Source organism: Drosophila innubila, assembly GCF_004354385.1.
Source record: "Drosophila innubila isolate TH190305 chromosome 2R unlocalized genomic scaffold, UK_Dinn_1.0 1_C_2R, whole genome shotgun sequence".
Lineage (NCBI taxonomy): Eukaryota > Metazoa > Arthropoda > Insecta > Diptera > Drosophilidae > Drosophila > Drosophila innubila.
The window spans coordinates 15823881-15839796 of record NW_022995374.1 but is presented as its reverse complement, the minus strand read 5'-3'; the positions used below and the strand labels follow the sequence as shown (position 1 = coordinate 15839796).

At 42.2% G+C, this 15916-nt stretch overlaps 1 protein-coding gene across 1 annotated transcript in view; it reads left to right on the top strand.

Moving 5' to 3' along the window:
• LOC117783021 (zinc finger protein jing) overlaps positions 1-15634 on the top strand; it is a 158781-nt gene extending 143147 nt beyond the window's left edge. The window contains exons 2-7 of the mRNA XM_034620172.1: positions 8297-10013; positions 10401-12091; positions 12564-13146; positions 13223-13370; positions 14276-14453; positions 14516-15634. Coding sequence (XP_034476063.1) covers positions 8297-10013; positions 10401-12091; positions 12564-13146; positions 13223-13370; positions 14276-14453; positions 14516-15011 — 4813 coding nt within the window. The 3' untranslated portion in view covers positions 15012-15634. The remainder of the gene's footprint in view (positions 1-8296; positions 10014-10400; positions 12092-12563; positions 13147-13222; positions 13371-14275; positions 14454-14515) is intronic.
• Positions 15635-15916: the final 282 nt, after the last annotated feature.

Below are 15916 nucleotides of genomic sequence, written 5' to 3'. Positions count from 1 at the left end.
TAAACACATGTGTGCAAGGCAAAGAGCAACCCTCGCTAATGAAGCTGCAGTTTTGAGCTTTGCTGCTGCCGCTTCTTCTTCTACTGTCTGTTTGCCCACTGTTAAAAGGGGGAAGGAGATTGGTTAAATGGGGGTGAGTGGATTATCACCAGTAGCAATAGACAGGGGAAACAGGCGAAATTAAAAAGTAACCTGCCAATTTATTTGTAAGATGAAGCTTAGAATTTGCTACCGCTGCTTCCAGTGCTCTTTGCGCTAAGGCGCCAGAGAGGCGCACAGGCATTCGAGCTCACAGATGTCGATCTCGAGCGATCTACCAAAAATTATTTTAGTGCTCTCGATTGCAATTTTTGTTTCTACTGCAGGCTTAGACTTTAATCACGGCACGAGACACAACACGAAAGCAACACGAACTCTTACATGTTGTAGCTGCAGTTGTACTTGTTGTTGTTGTTACGCATTATGTTCAATGGAGTATTCCATTAACTCACACACACGCACACAAACCGCAGGCAACATGTGCCGCACACAGCGACGGCAACAACAACACCGTTTGCTTGTGTAAATCAAAGAGAGAGTGAAAGAGAGGCAAACAGAAGAGCAACAGTGCAAGAGTGGGAGCGAGAGCGAGAGCGACGCTTTATTTGCTGGGAACAAATACTTGGAACAACAGCAACAACTGCAAATCACAGCTGCAGGCAAGCGGGCGTCGGCTCTTGCAACATAAAAAAGCGCCGCCGTCGCGTCTGCCTCTCACTCTCTCTCCCCCTTTCTATGCCTCTCACTCTCCATCTCTTTCTCTCTTTCAGCGTCTTTGGTGTAACATTTGTTTTGACATTGCTCCCCAATGCGTTGCAAGTCCGTCCTTCACTCTGTCAGTTCGTCAGTCAGTCAGTCAGTCAGTCGATCTGTCCAGCAATCAATTTTTTGTAGCTTGTTTGTTGTTCGCTGCGCTTTTTTTCCGTTTCCAGCCTCCAAGCGTAAAGTTTTTGAAATTAGTTTCAAGTTTTTCTATTTTTTCGCCAAAGTGCGCGACACATTTTTTTGTCAACTTTTAGTAAAGTGCTTTAAAAAAAAGGAGGAAGAAGAAGAAAAAGCAGACAAAAAAGCAGTTTCAATGCACTTGTCAACATTTTGGTTCAATTGTTGAAAGCGAACGGCAGAATTGGAAATTGGATTGTTAAAGTTTTTCTTCTTAACTATCAAGAGTATTATTTCGATCCTGTGTTCTTTTTATTCAGAGATCGCAAGCAAGAACTATTAAATAAAAATAGATATAACCTGAGAAATCGGATGTTATTGAACGGAAAGATTCTAGAAATCATATTTGAGATGGATTATACAGAAAACAGGATAGAATTGATCTTTAATCAAAATTTAATATTCAGAAATGATGTATTGAAAATACAACTGCATCTTATTGCTTCAATATCGACGCTATAACTTTAGGAAAAACGACTTTTATTCGTTCATTGAAGTAAATAGAAAACGCTTCTAATAATAGCCAAATATTTCTGGGCTTAAGTCGAAGTAATTCTGACAAGAATTTTCCCGTTTTCATTTTATGTTGAACGCTTTTCACTGCAACTATAAATACGTTAGGGGAAAAACTACAAATACAAATGCGAAAATGCAATTCGATTTTTCCTTTTTTTCTCTTTCTTTCGTCTTTTTCGTTTTTTTTCAAAGCCAACAACAACAACAACAAGTACAGCATCTGCAGACAGTGAGGCAATTGCGATTGATAAGGGTTTTCAAATATTGTATCTTTGTATATCTTGGGTGTATCTTTTGTTGTCATCGTTGCCACACACGATGCCACATTTTCTATTGCTTGTGCGTTCACTGAGGAAAATATCATGTGATAAAATTGAGACAACAGCCCATAAAACATACTTCAACGTCCTTAGCTGTAATTAAAATCTGATAACCTGGAGCTATATTTTTAAAAAATAAATTTAAGATTATATAACTTATAAAAGAAAATAATAGTTTTACCTACTGACAGCTTTTCAAGTCTAAATTGTTGGAAAAAATATAGATATGGGTACAATAGCAAATTTAATAATAAAATAAAATTATTTTTTTGTTAAAACTATACTATTCAAAAATTTAGCTTAATTTGGAAAGAGTTCTTAAGGACTACGAATTGCTTACGTAAATTAGGAACTAAGCTTAAATTTTCATTCAAAAAATTGTTATTGCCTGATTTCTTCAGTTTATTCTTTAACTTTAGACATCTTAGCTGTTAATTTAATTAAATATAATATATTCTTATTTAATTGGTTTAAGGATAGGTTTAATGAAAAACCGGGCAACAGATTTCTCGGTTAGTTAAAGCTAATTAGCATAAGTAAATGAAGGAGACCCACGTCAAATGTTAAGTAATAGGCATACACAACACGTACTATCCATAATTCATTTACATATACGAACCCAAACCCGAATACGAACACGAAATAGAACCTCAACTTAAAATCATGCTATTTGACAGGATTGTTAAAAGGGATATGAGGGAGGAGCACAGAAGGCGGGGGAGGAGAATGCAAATCGAAAGAGGTTGTCAGAAACAGTTTATAACGCCTAGAATTATGCCGCACATAAATCAAAATTGACGCGTAAACAAATATGCTTATACATAGGGGTTGGGGTCTAACGTCATATTTTTTTCTTTTTTTTTTTGTATTGAAAATCTTGTGCATATTAAGAAGCTGTGATCAAAGGAAAAAAAAGAAAGATGGAAGAAATAAGAGTTCGTTTTGGGTCTAGACGTTTGCTTTTGGCACTCTGTACTCTATGGGGTAATTCCCTTTGCGAAGGATTCTAATTTATGGATAGCAATAAGCGCCAACGGAAGCTGAGGCAATTTACGTAAAAACGTTCCAGGATACGTTTTTCCGATGTAAGTTCCCGTATGTAAATTTCCCGAGAAATCTTTGTACCTAAAGCCCAGCCCAACTGTTGACAATCTTCTCCAATCCATTAACATTTCAACTATGTAATCTATGTAAATAACAGGACACAAGAAGTTAGTTAACAGATTTATTTTCGTTCTTTTCGATTTCTCCGGTAAATTGAATAATTTTTTTTAACGAAAGTGTCGGACAATTGACGGATGAAGCTGACGGGAAAACGTCTAAATAATTAGATAAACATTTAAGCCAAGCAAAGAAAAGAAAAGTAAAAAGACGACAACCTTACACTATAGTGACAAGCACAAGTAGAAGAGAAGTAGATGAGGAAGAGGAAGAAGAACACGCGACGGCAGTAGACGCATAACGGCAATGCTGGGACTGCCAGTTGATGTTTGTTGAGAGCAGGAGCGCCACAGCGGGGAGAGGCAGAGGCCGGAGAGTACGTGACCATAACATGAACTGCCCCCCGCATACACACATACACACAATATTTATATATATGTATACATATATACAATTTGCGGGTTCAAAGTGGTGAGACGGCGACGACGACATACAAACAAACAGGAAATATTTAACGTGCTTGCAACAGCAACAAAAAGTGAAATATAAATAAAAATAATAATAATAATGGGCAGAAACGTAGGGAACAGAACGTGTTGCAAGAGTCAAGAGAGAGTCGCGAGGGTTGCTGGCCCTGCACTCAGAGAGAGCCAACGTGAGAAGCATTCGGAGTGAGAGCGAGAGAGTGCAAGAGAGCGCACATTTCGAAATGCAAGCGTGTGGGTGTGTGTGCAGTGGTCGTGTGCCGAAACCGAAGTCGACGTCAAGCCGAAGCTGTGGCATTGCTGTAGTCCTCGACACACTCGGGGCTCAGCTAATGCTCTCTCTCTAACCGCTCAGCGCCCAAAGTTGCCGTTAGAATATCCCACAGGCCCTTTTTTATACAGGGAAATTCTCTGATCGCGCAAGAGAGATAGACAACGGGAGCAAGAGAGAAATAGAGAGAGAGAGCGAGCAAGCGAACGAACGAACGAGAACAAGAGCGAACAAACAAAACACAGACGAAGCGATGCGGTGCGACGACTTCTCTCTGAGTGAGTTGAAAAAGGCAGCAAAAACAGGGAATTTCTTGCTGCCTGGCCTTTTGTCGACGAATTCTATAAATCAGTCTTTCATTTTCTCTTTCACATCATTCAGCCATTTTCTCTTTGACGCGACGGACGCGTCTGCAGCTTGCAAACGGACGAACGAAACGGGCAACGGGCACCGAGTGCACGAACAACGCTTGGGAATTTGGTTTTTTTCGATGTCGGATTAATTAAAACAATGTTCTTATGTGTGTGTGTGTTTAGTGTACGATATATAATGCAAACAACCATTAAGTGCTAAAAAGTCACATGAAAATGCAATAACAAAATGCACCAAGTGTATGTATATTAAGCAAGAATAAGAAGCAGAAGCATATGAAGCAAACAAACGTGCGTGCGCTAGCTGTGATTGTGTACATGAGTGTGAGTGTGTGTGTGAATAACATTTAAGCTTAAAGTGCTAACAGCGTGCGTTTGTTGCTGCGCTTTGGATATCCATCGTCGTCGTCGCTGTCGCTGCTGCTTTCAACGCCGCCAGCATTTGGAGCTGCTGTCTAACATTAAATGTTAGTATACCAACACAAGTATATCTAAATATGTACATTCAACAACAAAAACAAAAAGAACGAAACGTCTGCAAAGATGCGACGGACGTCGGACTGACTGACTGCCTGCCTGCCTGACTGTGTGTTAAAAATAAAAGTAATCAAAAGGGGGCAGCGATTACGTCGCCGCTGACGCTGCCGTCGTCGTCGTTGCCGTTGTCGTCGCGTGCATTGCTCCCTCTCAGCTGCTGCGCATGTGTTTGTAGTTGTAGTAGTGTGTAGTGAAGTGTAATACATACATATGTATGCATGCATGTCTGCTTCAATTTTGTCAAACTATTACAGCAGCGCTTACATTTACATCATATGTTAAATAAACTGTTAACATTGAGCTCTGCCTGTCGCTCTGTCTGTCATTTGTTTTTGTTTGCCCACGCAAATATGCAATGATTTTTATGTCGCGTTGCGCTGCGCTTTTTGCCTCCCCCCTCCGCCCACCTCTCTCGCGTTTGCTCTCTCTCCCTTTCTCTTTTTCATTCATACCTTGCAAATGAAGCGTGCTCAATTGTGTGGTGCGGCATGGCACTAGTGTGAGTGCGGGTGTGTGTTGGGTGGGTGGTGGGTGGCAGCACTGTAACAGTGGGTTGGGGTTGGAATCTCTGTTGGGTGGTGGATACACACACACTCAAATGCAAATATACAGGCGTCTTACAAGCGGAAGTGGAAGTCGTTCTGTATGTGTAAGTCTTTTATCTGTGAGTACTTGTGTGTGTGTGTGTGTATCTAATGGGATTTTCTAATAAAATTTAAATTGTTGCCGTTTTTGCTGCGCGCCTTCAATGAATTTAATATGAAGTGTGTGAAAATTGGCCAACAACAATGATGGAATTAAATACGAGTGCATAATTTACAAAGCCAAAAGTTCAGTTAAATAAATGAAGTGTTGATTGTGCAATTAATTTACAACTTAACACAAATTACAAAACTTATAAATCTTACGCAGAAAAAGAAATTAACTTTCGGCATAACATAAATAAATACTTTTTACAAAACTGTAGAAATAAAGTGATATATGTTTCACATGTGATTTATTCAATTGAAAAATGGCGTCGCTAAAACAAAAAAAATGTGAAAACTTCAAAGGTGTGGAAATAAATTATGATCACTATTTAAATAAATGTAAACTATGAAACTTAAACAAAATATATAAATATTTCAACAGTAAACAGTTTATTTTTTATGTTGTGATGCAACATTTACAAATTCTTTCAACAATACAAATGTAGCCAACAATTTAAAACAAAATGTAATTAAACAAAAAACAGTAATTGTAAGTGAAAATTTAATAAAATTTAAGTTATGCATATTTTTTTAAAATGCAACACAAAATGAAGAAAGTCTTTAAGGTTTTTGCTAAAATGAACAATAAAAAACTTATACTAATTTTATAATGATGTATTATTACGGAGTTAAATTTAGCCTAATTGGGAATAAAACAATGTTAAAATGGTTTAGTTATTGGAAATTAACTGGAGTGATTGTGATAAAATTTCTTGGAAAACACCGGAAAATTATATGATTGAATATAAAATTTAATAAACTTCTCAGAAAATTAAAGAAAACTGAATTCTGTACTTCTGTAAATACTTTTCTTGTAAAATAAAATAATTAACTGACTGTGAAAGACAGATTCGTTGTCATCTATAAAAGCCAACAAAATTCATAACATTCTTAGGATTCTATCAAAATAAAAGTGGAAAACATCTTAAGTCAAAATATAAATTATAAAAGAAAACACAACGGATTCTAGAAAAGGCACGAAATTTAAAATTAAAAAAGAATGAATGTAGAAAATTAAAAAATATATATTTGTAAAAAGAATGTCCTAACATGTACAGAAAAAACATTTTTTTGTTTTATTGTTTAAATTTATCATTAAATAAGCTAAGGTGGCAACACTGACGTAGCTTATTTTGTTATCTGAACATTGAGGGCGACATGAACAAAAGAAACCTCATCAAAGTAGAACCGATGTCCGAGTTGTTATTGTTGTTGTCGTTGCTGTTAACCCGACCAACTGCGGCTTAACATTAATCCTCACATTTAACGATGCGTTGAACAGGAATGTTGTCACAGGCAGAGGAAGAGAGCGTGATAGAGAGGCAGAGACAGGTGGATTGTCAATTCGCTCCATAAACCTTAAAATGTCCAAATTAGACCTAGAAGAATATTCTGTGAACATAAAAAAGAAAATAATTTACAAAAGTTATAAAAAGACCAAACAAAATATTACATGAGAATTCAAAATCAAGTGCAATCAGCAGTGACAACAACAAAAACAACTGCATACAAAACGAAAATTAAAGCAAATAAAAAACACAGACTAAGCACACACACATGTATTTATGTAAATGTGTGTGTGTGCTTGTGCGTGCATTTGAGTGTGTGAAAAAGACTCACGCTCAACGCTTTTTATTAATTCTGTTAAATATGCACACACACCAAAAAAAAAAACAAGAATTTCAAACAAACATCAAACGTATTGGTATGGGAAGGGGGGCAAGCCGCTCTGCCTACGTGCAAGTCGCAGTCCATTTCCCATTTTGTTCCCCCTCCAGTCCAAAACGGTTCTCTGCCTGCCTTGCTGCCGCTGCTTCTGCCTCTGTCGCGGCCTCTGCTACCTGAAACTGAAATTTTCCCGCATTAGAATGCCTGCGCTCCGTTTTGCTGTTGTTGTTGTTGGTTGGTTGGTTATGTTGCATGCGGACGACAGACAATCAGAGGATAGACAGAGAAACACAGACGGACAATGCAGAACGAAACAACAAAACGAAAGAAAACGAAGAGAGGAAAAAAAATACGCGGGCAAAAGGGCATGGAATGGGAGTTGATTTTATTTCTTCTTCCTTTTCGGCTGCTGCTTCTTGCTGTGTAGTATTATTTTTTTTGTTTACCTTATGCTTTCGTTTATCGACCCGTTTTTGGTTTTGTGTGTTTTTGTGTGCTACATATGCGTTTCTTTTGCTCTCTTTCGCTCTCTTTTTTTTGCGTGCGCCGCTCTCGCAGCAGCATAATAGCAGATTGCATGCTTTTGTATCTCTTTCTCGTTTGCTTGCCTTTTATTTTTGTAATTATAAAAGATTTCTTTTGTTACTTAAATTAAATTATATAAATATGTACCTTTAAACAGCTTATTTAATTTAATTGGGATTTCATTTATTTTCCCAATTTTAATATGCTCGTTAGCATTCCTCTTAACATTTAAATGCTAGCGCCGTGAGTTGAGCAGTTTATAGCAAGCAGCTTTAAAGCGTGCTTCTGTTAACGCTCTGCACGCGGTTTCGATTGTTTGGGAAATTTCACAGCTGTTGTGTGGCCATTGTGTGCGTTAACAGTGTCAGTGTTAACTAACATTGTGTTAGTTAACAGGCAATAAAAAAAAACAAGTAGAAAATAAGAGAAAAAACAAAACAAATTGTTATTGTTATTGGTGTGAATTATGTTTTTATCTAACTAAGCAACAGACAATTAAAAGGCAACATGAATTAAAAGTGCAACTAAAATGCGTGCCACATGAGCAACAAACGGGGAAGAGGAAGCAACACGAGTTGTGCCCCACAAAAGTCTCAAAGGTGTGGCTAACAAAATGTTGTTTGTTTGTGTTAACTGCATTATAAATTAAGGGTTAATGTTTAATATATGAATATTGTTTATTAATTGTTTGCTATGTTGTTCTCTTTTGCAGCGGCGTTGCCACCTCGTTGAGCTGCGCCGATTCCAGCACTGGCTCCAGTGAGGATGCATCCGAGCCAGGTTCACCGTACAGTGCGCACTCGCTATTGAGCGACGAGCTGCTTAAAATGCCGCCACAAATACTCAGCGCTGCTGCCGCAGCGGCCGCTGCCGCTGCCTCCTCCTCCAGTGGCAGCAACAACACTGCAACGGCAACAGTTGCCAACAGCAGCAACAGCAACAACAACATCAACCAAATTGCAACGAGAGCCAACAACATAAACAGCAACAACACTGCCAAAATCACAACAACAACAATAACAAACGTTCAACGCAGCAGCAACAGCAACAACAACACATCAGCAGCAACAACAACGCTGCCCACGCTGCAATGGCCTTGGAACACAAGTCTCGGCAGCACCTCAACTGCTGTACCCGCCTCCCCCAGCCACGCCCACTCGCACTCCTCCCCGCTCGCTGCAACCACAAAGAAACGCGCTGCTGTTGCCAGCAGTCACAGCGACAGCAGCAACACTGCCAGCATTGCTGTTGCAGCAAAAAAGTCACGTGCTGATTTGCACAGCAGCAACAATCACAGCAGCAACCACAGCAACAATCACAACAGCAGCAGCGATAAAAGACTGAAAGCCGCCGCCTTGGAGGAATCGCAGACAAAGATCACGGGTTTCTTCAAGTCCCAAATGAAGGCGACGCCAGGGAAACTGGCAACACCATCGCCACCGCCAGCGACAACAGCAACAGCAATAACAACCACAGCAACTGCCACGCCCAGCACGCTGACAATGAGCACGCCAGCAACAACAGCATCGCTGAATAAATACTTTAATATACTCTCGCAGCTGAATGAGCCAAAGCCGCAGCAACAGCAACAACAATCACAACAACAACCACAGCAGCAACAGCAGCAACCACAGCTACAGCAAAAGACAACAACTGTTGCTGCCACTAGTGTTGCAGCTGCCACATTGCCGGTGCCTGCCTTGAAGAAGATCGAGCGCAGCAGCAAGCAACCAGCTAAAATTGCTCAAGTGGCGCCGAATTTGCGTAAAACGCCCAGCAGCAACAGCCACGCCCACCACTCGCACGGGGGCGGCAACTCGAGCACGGGCAAATCGCCGGCCAAGAAGCATGTGGCAATTGCACCGCGTACGCCGGAAATGAAGCAGCAACAGCAGCAACAGTTGCAGCTGCAGGCAACCAAAACATTGCTGGCAGCAACCGCGTACCGCAACAGCAGCAGCATTAGCAGCAACAACATCTGCAGCAGCAGCAGCAGCACCGCCACAGCAACAACAACAGTTGCTGCCAAGCCTTGCCAAAAGCTGCAACTGTCCGCCGCCCCTGCCACGCCCAATCCCACGTTGTATCAGCTGCCGGTGCAGTTGCCGAATCTGGTGCAATTGCCGCCGCAACTTGCCGCCGCCGCCAACATCATGCAACTGAACAATGTGGCAAAGGCAGCAGTTGCTGCTGCCGCCAGCAACAATGCAGCAGCAGCAGCTGCCTCTGCGCAGGCAGCACAAGCAGCAGCCGCACAGTATTTCCTCAACGGCACCGTCTTTAAGTTGCAACAAGTGACAACGGCAACAACGACGACGGCAACCACTGCCACGGCGGCAGCAGCAACTGCTGGTGGCGTCAATCCCTTTGGTCTGCTCAGCGCCAATGAGTTGCAGGAACTGTTGCTCAAACAACAGCAACAGCAGCAACACCAACAGCAGCAGCAACAATTGCAGCTGCAACAGGCGGCGGCTGTTAAGGCCGCGGCAGCAGCAGCAGTTGCTGCCACGCCCACTGCAAATGGTGCTGCCAATTTTCAGGAATTGTTTCAGCAACAGATTGCAGCTGCCATTGCAGCACAACAACAGCAACAGCAGCAACAACAACAGCAGCATCAGCACCAACAACAACAACAACAACAGCAGCAGCAGCAACAGTTGCAACGTCTTGGCGCCGCAGCAGCAGCAGCACAACCTGTGTTCATGGCAACACCGGCGGGATTGCTGCTGAATGCGGCCACGTTGCCGGCCATGTTGGCGCAGGCAGCAGCAGCAATTGCCGCCAACAGTCAGCAGCAACAGCAGCAGAAAGTAGCTGCTGCCGTGGCGCTGCAACAACAACAGCAGCAGCAACACCAGCAGCAGCAGCAACAACAACAACAGACATTGCCGGCGTTGCAACCGATTCCCGCCTTGAGTTCCATCTTTGAGCCAGCCACAGAGCAGCAGCAACAGTTGCAGCTGCAGCAGCAGCAACTGGCGCAACTGCTGCTCTCACATCAGCAACAACAACAGCAGCAGCAACATCAACAGCAGCAGCATCAGCAACAACAGCAACTTATCACTGCCACACAGCCACCGCCGTTGACTGCAGCAAACAGCAGCAGCAACAGCAACACTGCCAGCAACAACAACAGCAATGCCTCGAATAATTTAAGCAACAACACTGCCCTGCTGCCACAACAGCAACATCAGCAACAACAACAACAACAGCAACAACAACGTGCCATCATCAAGGGACCTCCCCCTCTGGTAACCATCTCCTCCACCTCCTCCCTTAGCAATGTTGCCGCCAAATCTCGCACATTGCCAGCCGCCCTCGCCAAACCCTATCAAAAGCGTGCCTCCCCCCAGCAACATCAGCAGCAGCAGCAGCAACAACAACAACAGCAGCAACAACAAATGGGCAAATGCAAATACACAGCAATTGCCACGCCCACAACGCCGCCGCCTTTGGTGCCAACCAGCACGCCAGCAGCAACAGTTGCTGCCAAGGAGTTGCAGCAGTTGCGTAAGAGTGCCACGCCCACAACAACGCCCACGCCACCACTGGTGAGCATTGCACCTGCCAAATTGACGCCAACACTCAGCATTGCTAAGCAGCAGCAACAGTTGTCGCCAGCTGCGACAACAGCAACAGTTGCTAAGATCTCAAGCACTGCCGATCTGTTTGATCTGGTCAAGAACTCAAATGGTGCCATTAGCATTGTGGGCAAGTCGACAACATGCTGCTCCTCCCCCTCCTCCTCGCTGACGGCGTTGCCCTACGGCTCGCCGAGCAGCAGCAACAGTTGCAGCAACAGCAACAACTCGACACTCTCCGCTCACTCGTCGAGCACATTGTCGGCATTTGGCAAATCGTTGGTGGCCATCAAAGCGGAGCCCATGGAGGAAACTCTGTCGGCAGCAGCGACAACAACATCATCATCATCATCAGCATCACCAGCAACAACACCTGCCCTCTCACTCTCCCTGAAGCCACAGAGCTTTGCCGGGCAATTGCCGAGCACACGGCGAGAGAGCAATGTGAAGCACGAGTTGCTGACGGAGTGCAACTCCAATTGCAGCAGCAACTACAGCAACAACAGCAACTCGGTCAGCTCTGCAGCGGATCTGTCGCTGGAGGCATCGACACCAGCATCGCTGAGTTCGGTTCCCATGTCATCGCCGGAGGGAAATGCCAGTCAACAGGATATGCTCAGTGAGATGGTCACCTCGTCCTGCAACTCCAGTGGCACCGAGGATTGCTCCCAGACAGACACAGCAGCAATGCTGCCAACGCTGACAACAGCAGCAGCAGCAGCCACAACAACATCTGAAGTAGCAGCAAGCGCAGCTATTGCAGCTGTGACAACAGCAACATCTCTGTGCAGCAGCAACTACGATGAGGAGGATGACAAATCGGTGGCATCCTCGGAGACAGCAACTCACAAGCGACTCACGCCCGAGTCCGGAATTGGCGGCAGCCTCAGCAACAGCGAAAGCAGCAACTCAATTGCAGATGCCATGTAAGTAAAAACACATCAGCAACATCTAGTGTATAATATATCATATCCGAATAATTTGTAAAAGATATTGAGAATAATGTTATTAGGAAATTTCAATTGGGATACTCTTAACAAGAAATTCAAGTTAAAAAGACAAAAATTGGAAAGTCAAAAATATAAATAAATTTGTATTTGAAATATAATACGATTCCGCATTAAATTTGAATCCCCATATTACGAATAGTGCTAGGGAATTAAAATTTAGTAAAAAAAATTCAACAAATCAAAGCTTCTTTTTCCATTAATTTTTGACAATTTTTGATCTCTTAATGTGTTTCATTTTGAAATGTATGCTTTTTTATTTTAGTTCTCTAAAATTTAATTTCAAATTTTACTTCATTGTTTTTGTAATACTTACCAAAATATTGGGAATTCGTCTGAGATACCAGAATAAGCACTTACTAATGGCTTTCCCAATCTTTCGCACTCACAGCTCGACAAAGTCAGTTTGTCCGCCCGCCTCGTCGGCCAGCAACAGCAGCAACAGTTGCAATGCCTCCGACAGCAACTCGATGGCCAGCAACGCCCCCTCACCCGCCTCGCCGAGCAATGATGATTGCTCGGTTTCTGTTTCCGGCTCCGCATCCGCTTCCGGTTCCTGTTCAGCACCAGCAACACCCGCCTGTCCGAGCACCATGGTGGACACGGCGCTGGCAGAGATCGCGAGTAAATCGCTGCCCAAGTGTGCCATATCGCCGATCCTGTCGCAACCCAAGACGATACGCTTCCCGGCCGGCGCTGGGGCAGGTGGCAAGGGTGCAAAGCGGCATGATGGCGTCTGCTATTGGGACAAGTGCAACAAGAAGCACGAGAGCAACTCGAAGCTCTTGGATCACATGCAGACGCATCATGTCAACACCCAAACCGGTCCCTTCGCCTGCCTCTGGGTCGGCTGCAAGGTCTACAATAAGGAATCCTGCTCCCGCCGTTGGCTCGAGCGACACGTTCTCTCCCACGGCGGTTCCAAGCAATTCAAGTGTATTGTCGAGGGCTGCGGCCTGCGCTTTGGTTCTCAGGTAAGTTCATCCAATCCAGTTACAACCCTATCATACTCCGACTCGTTACTAACTCGATGTCTTTCTCTTTGTGTAGCTGGCACTGCAGAAGCACGTGAACAACCACTTCAATGCCACCGACAATGCCAAGGAGAGCACCAACAAACGCACCTCCGATCCCCCCGTGCCCAAGCAACTGCGCAAGAACGGCAAGAAGTTGCGCTATCGTCGACAACCCTTCTCAGGTGGGTTCACTGTGATAAGAAGTGCCAGAAAATATAAATAATACTTTAACGCTGTCAAATTACAAATGCTGTTCACTTAAACCAAATTTGTTCCTCTCATTTCCCCTTTACACTTGATCGATAACTTCAATTTCTCATAACTTTATGAAAACTTAACTTACTCATGGTATGTTTTCTAAGATTTTTTTACACAGGGAATAACACCGGAACCGGTACCGGAACCGTTAATCGAAACTAACCGTTTCATTTTTACCGTCGGAACTTAAAACTGTTACCGTAATAAAATCTCTGTCAAGAACCGAATACCGAATACCGAAACGTTTGTACCGGTTCGGTTGTGGTAAAATTGCTACCTCAAAGAGTTGACCAACTTCCAACAGTCATAACTTGTTCAAAACTGAACCGATTTTCAAGCGGAATGTCATTTTCAACATGGTTTGCCAGCTAAATTTATTGTGCATTTAATTTTGTACTTACGCCTTGACATTATTTCAACAACTTTGATGTCTCATAACTTCATTAAAATTTAACCGATTTTCAATTTGAACTTCATTTTGATCATGATTTGGCCTCTAAATTGATTCTGCATTTAAATTTTTATCATATAAAAAAATATATATATTTTTTGGACCTCTAGGTCTAGCTTATTATTTTCATGTCATATTTATTATAAAACGACATGTTAACATTTTAAAATATTTCAAAATTGATTTGTTGTACCGTTACGTACCGTTACTTATGCCGGAACCGAGAGAAAAAAAACTGAAATAGAACCTTTTACCGAAATAGTTATTTCGGGACGTACGGGAAGCGAAACCGTAAACTATATTTGTTTCGGTTTGATTCTCTGGTTTTTACATGATTATATTGTACAAATCTTAATATAATTTTCTTTTCTCTGGCAGCTCGCATGTTTGATTTCTTTGACACGGGGATTATGGAGGGACTGCAGCATCGTCTGCGCCAGATCAGTACGCTCACCAACGGAGCACAGGCGATCACGTTCCAGGGTCAATGTCTGATGCGTCGCCGGAATAGTCAAGGCAGCTACGAGTGCTTTGTACGCTGGTCGCCACGTGAAATGTAATTGAATAAATTTGATTAGACTAGAGACAATATTTTAATTTGCATTTCCCTCTTTGTAGCATCTCGGATGAGTGGCTGCCAGAGTGTCCGAATCGAACCAAGCAGCACACGAAGGTGTTGCACATTAAGCACATGCGTCCGTCGGAGAAGACACGCGTAGACAGTCTTCTGAGCACCGCCTACAGACTGCGCTACGATGCGCAACTCTTTGCCGATGATTACAATGTGAATGCGCTGCAGTTGCAGCAACAGGACGCAGATGATCTAAGTGGCAGCGAGTGTGCTGCCAGCGAGGCAGATGAGGATGACGACGATGACGATAACGATGATGATGATGATGAGGATGAAGATGAAGATGATGGCGTCTCGGGCACAATAAGCTCAAGCAGCTGCACAGTCTCCAGTTATCAGCAGGTGCTCAGCATTGCCAAGCTGCAGATGCAACAGCGTGGCAAGCATCCACGAAAGCCACCCAAGGCGACGACGACAACAACAACAACAACAACGGCAGTCAAACCGCAGCTTGTGCCAACAGATGCCCTGGTGCCCATTTAGAAAGTATTTGCTTAAGTAATTATTATGAAATACACCCCAAAAAACACACACACAACAAAGGACAAACGAGTAAACAGTGACAAGTAGTTTATATATACATATAGTTTTTATAAGGCCCTAGATCCCACAGCCCACCACTTCCCCAAAAGTATCACATGCATATACATACTATAAATAATTACAAGCCCATAACCCAAACACAAACTGTATATAGAAATCGCTTCAATATCATCCCAAAAACACAATTTAAAAAAAAAAACAAAAAAGAAAACTTAACAAAAAGGCGTGAACAAAGTTGAATAACTTGTATACTTATTTATAATGTTAGCTATTTAATCGTAATCCTAATTAGTTGTTAAGTAAATTCTGTAAATTGTGAACTGCCTAAACGAGAGTAGAAAAGAGTAAAGTGAGTAAACGCGCCACAGACAAGACTTGTTCCCAATTCATGTTCAATGTTTCGTATTCCTAGTTCGTATTGTAGTTTCATCTGTAATTAGTTATCATTTAAATGTAATTTATCATTTCGATTCTTTTTCCCTTACATCTCTATGCCTCCCATCGTTTCAATGTATTCCAAAACTTCCATTTTAAAGATAACAAAAACTGACAAGATTTGCAAATGGAGAGAAAATCGCACAAACAACAAGAATAAGACTTGAAGCATTTATCGCTAAAATTTTAATTTTTAACTAATAATTACAATTAATTAAACTTTCATGTACTCAATGTTTTAATGAGCAATGCAAACAGTTTTAAGTTTTCCAATTTTTCGTTAGCAACAAAACAAGAAATGAAAATTAATTATAATTATAATTAAATTTAAAATGTAAACAAATTAATGTAGTCCAAATTTTTACATAATTGTCGTCGCTATGCTTTGTACATATTATATATATAATTAG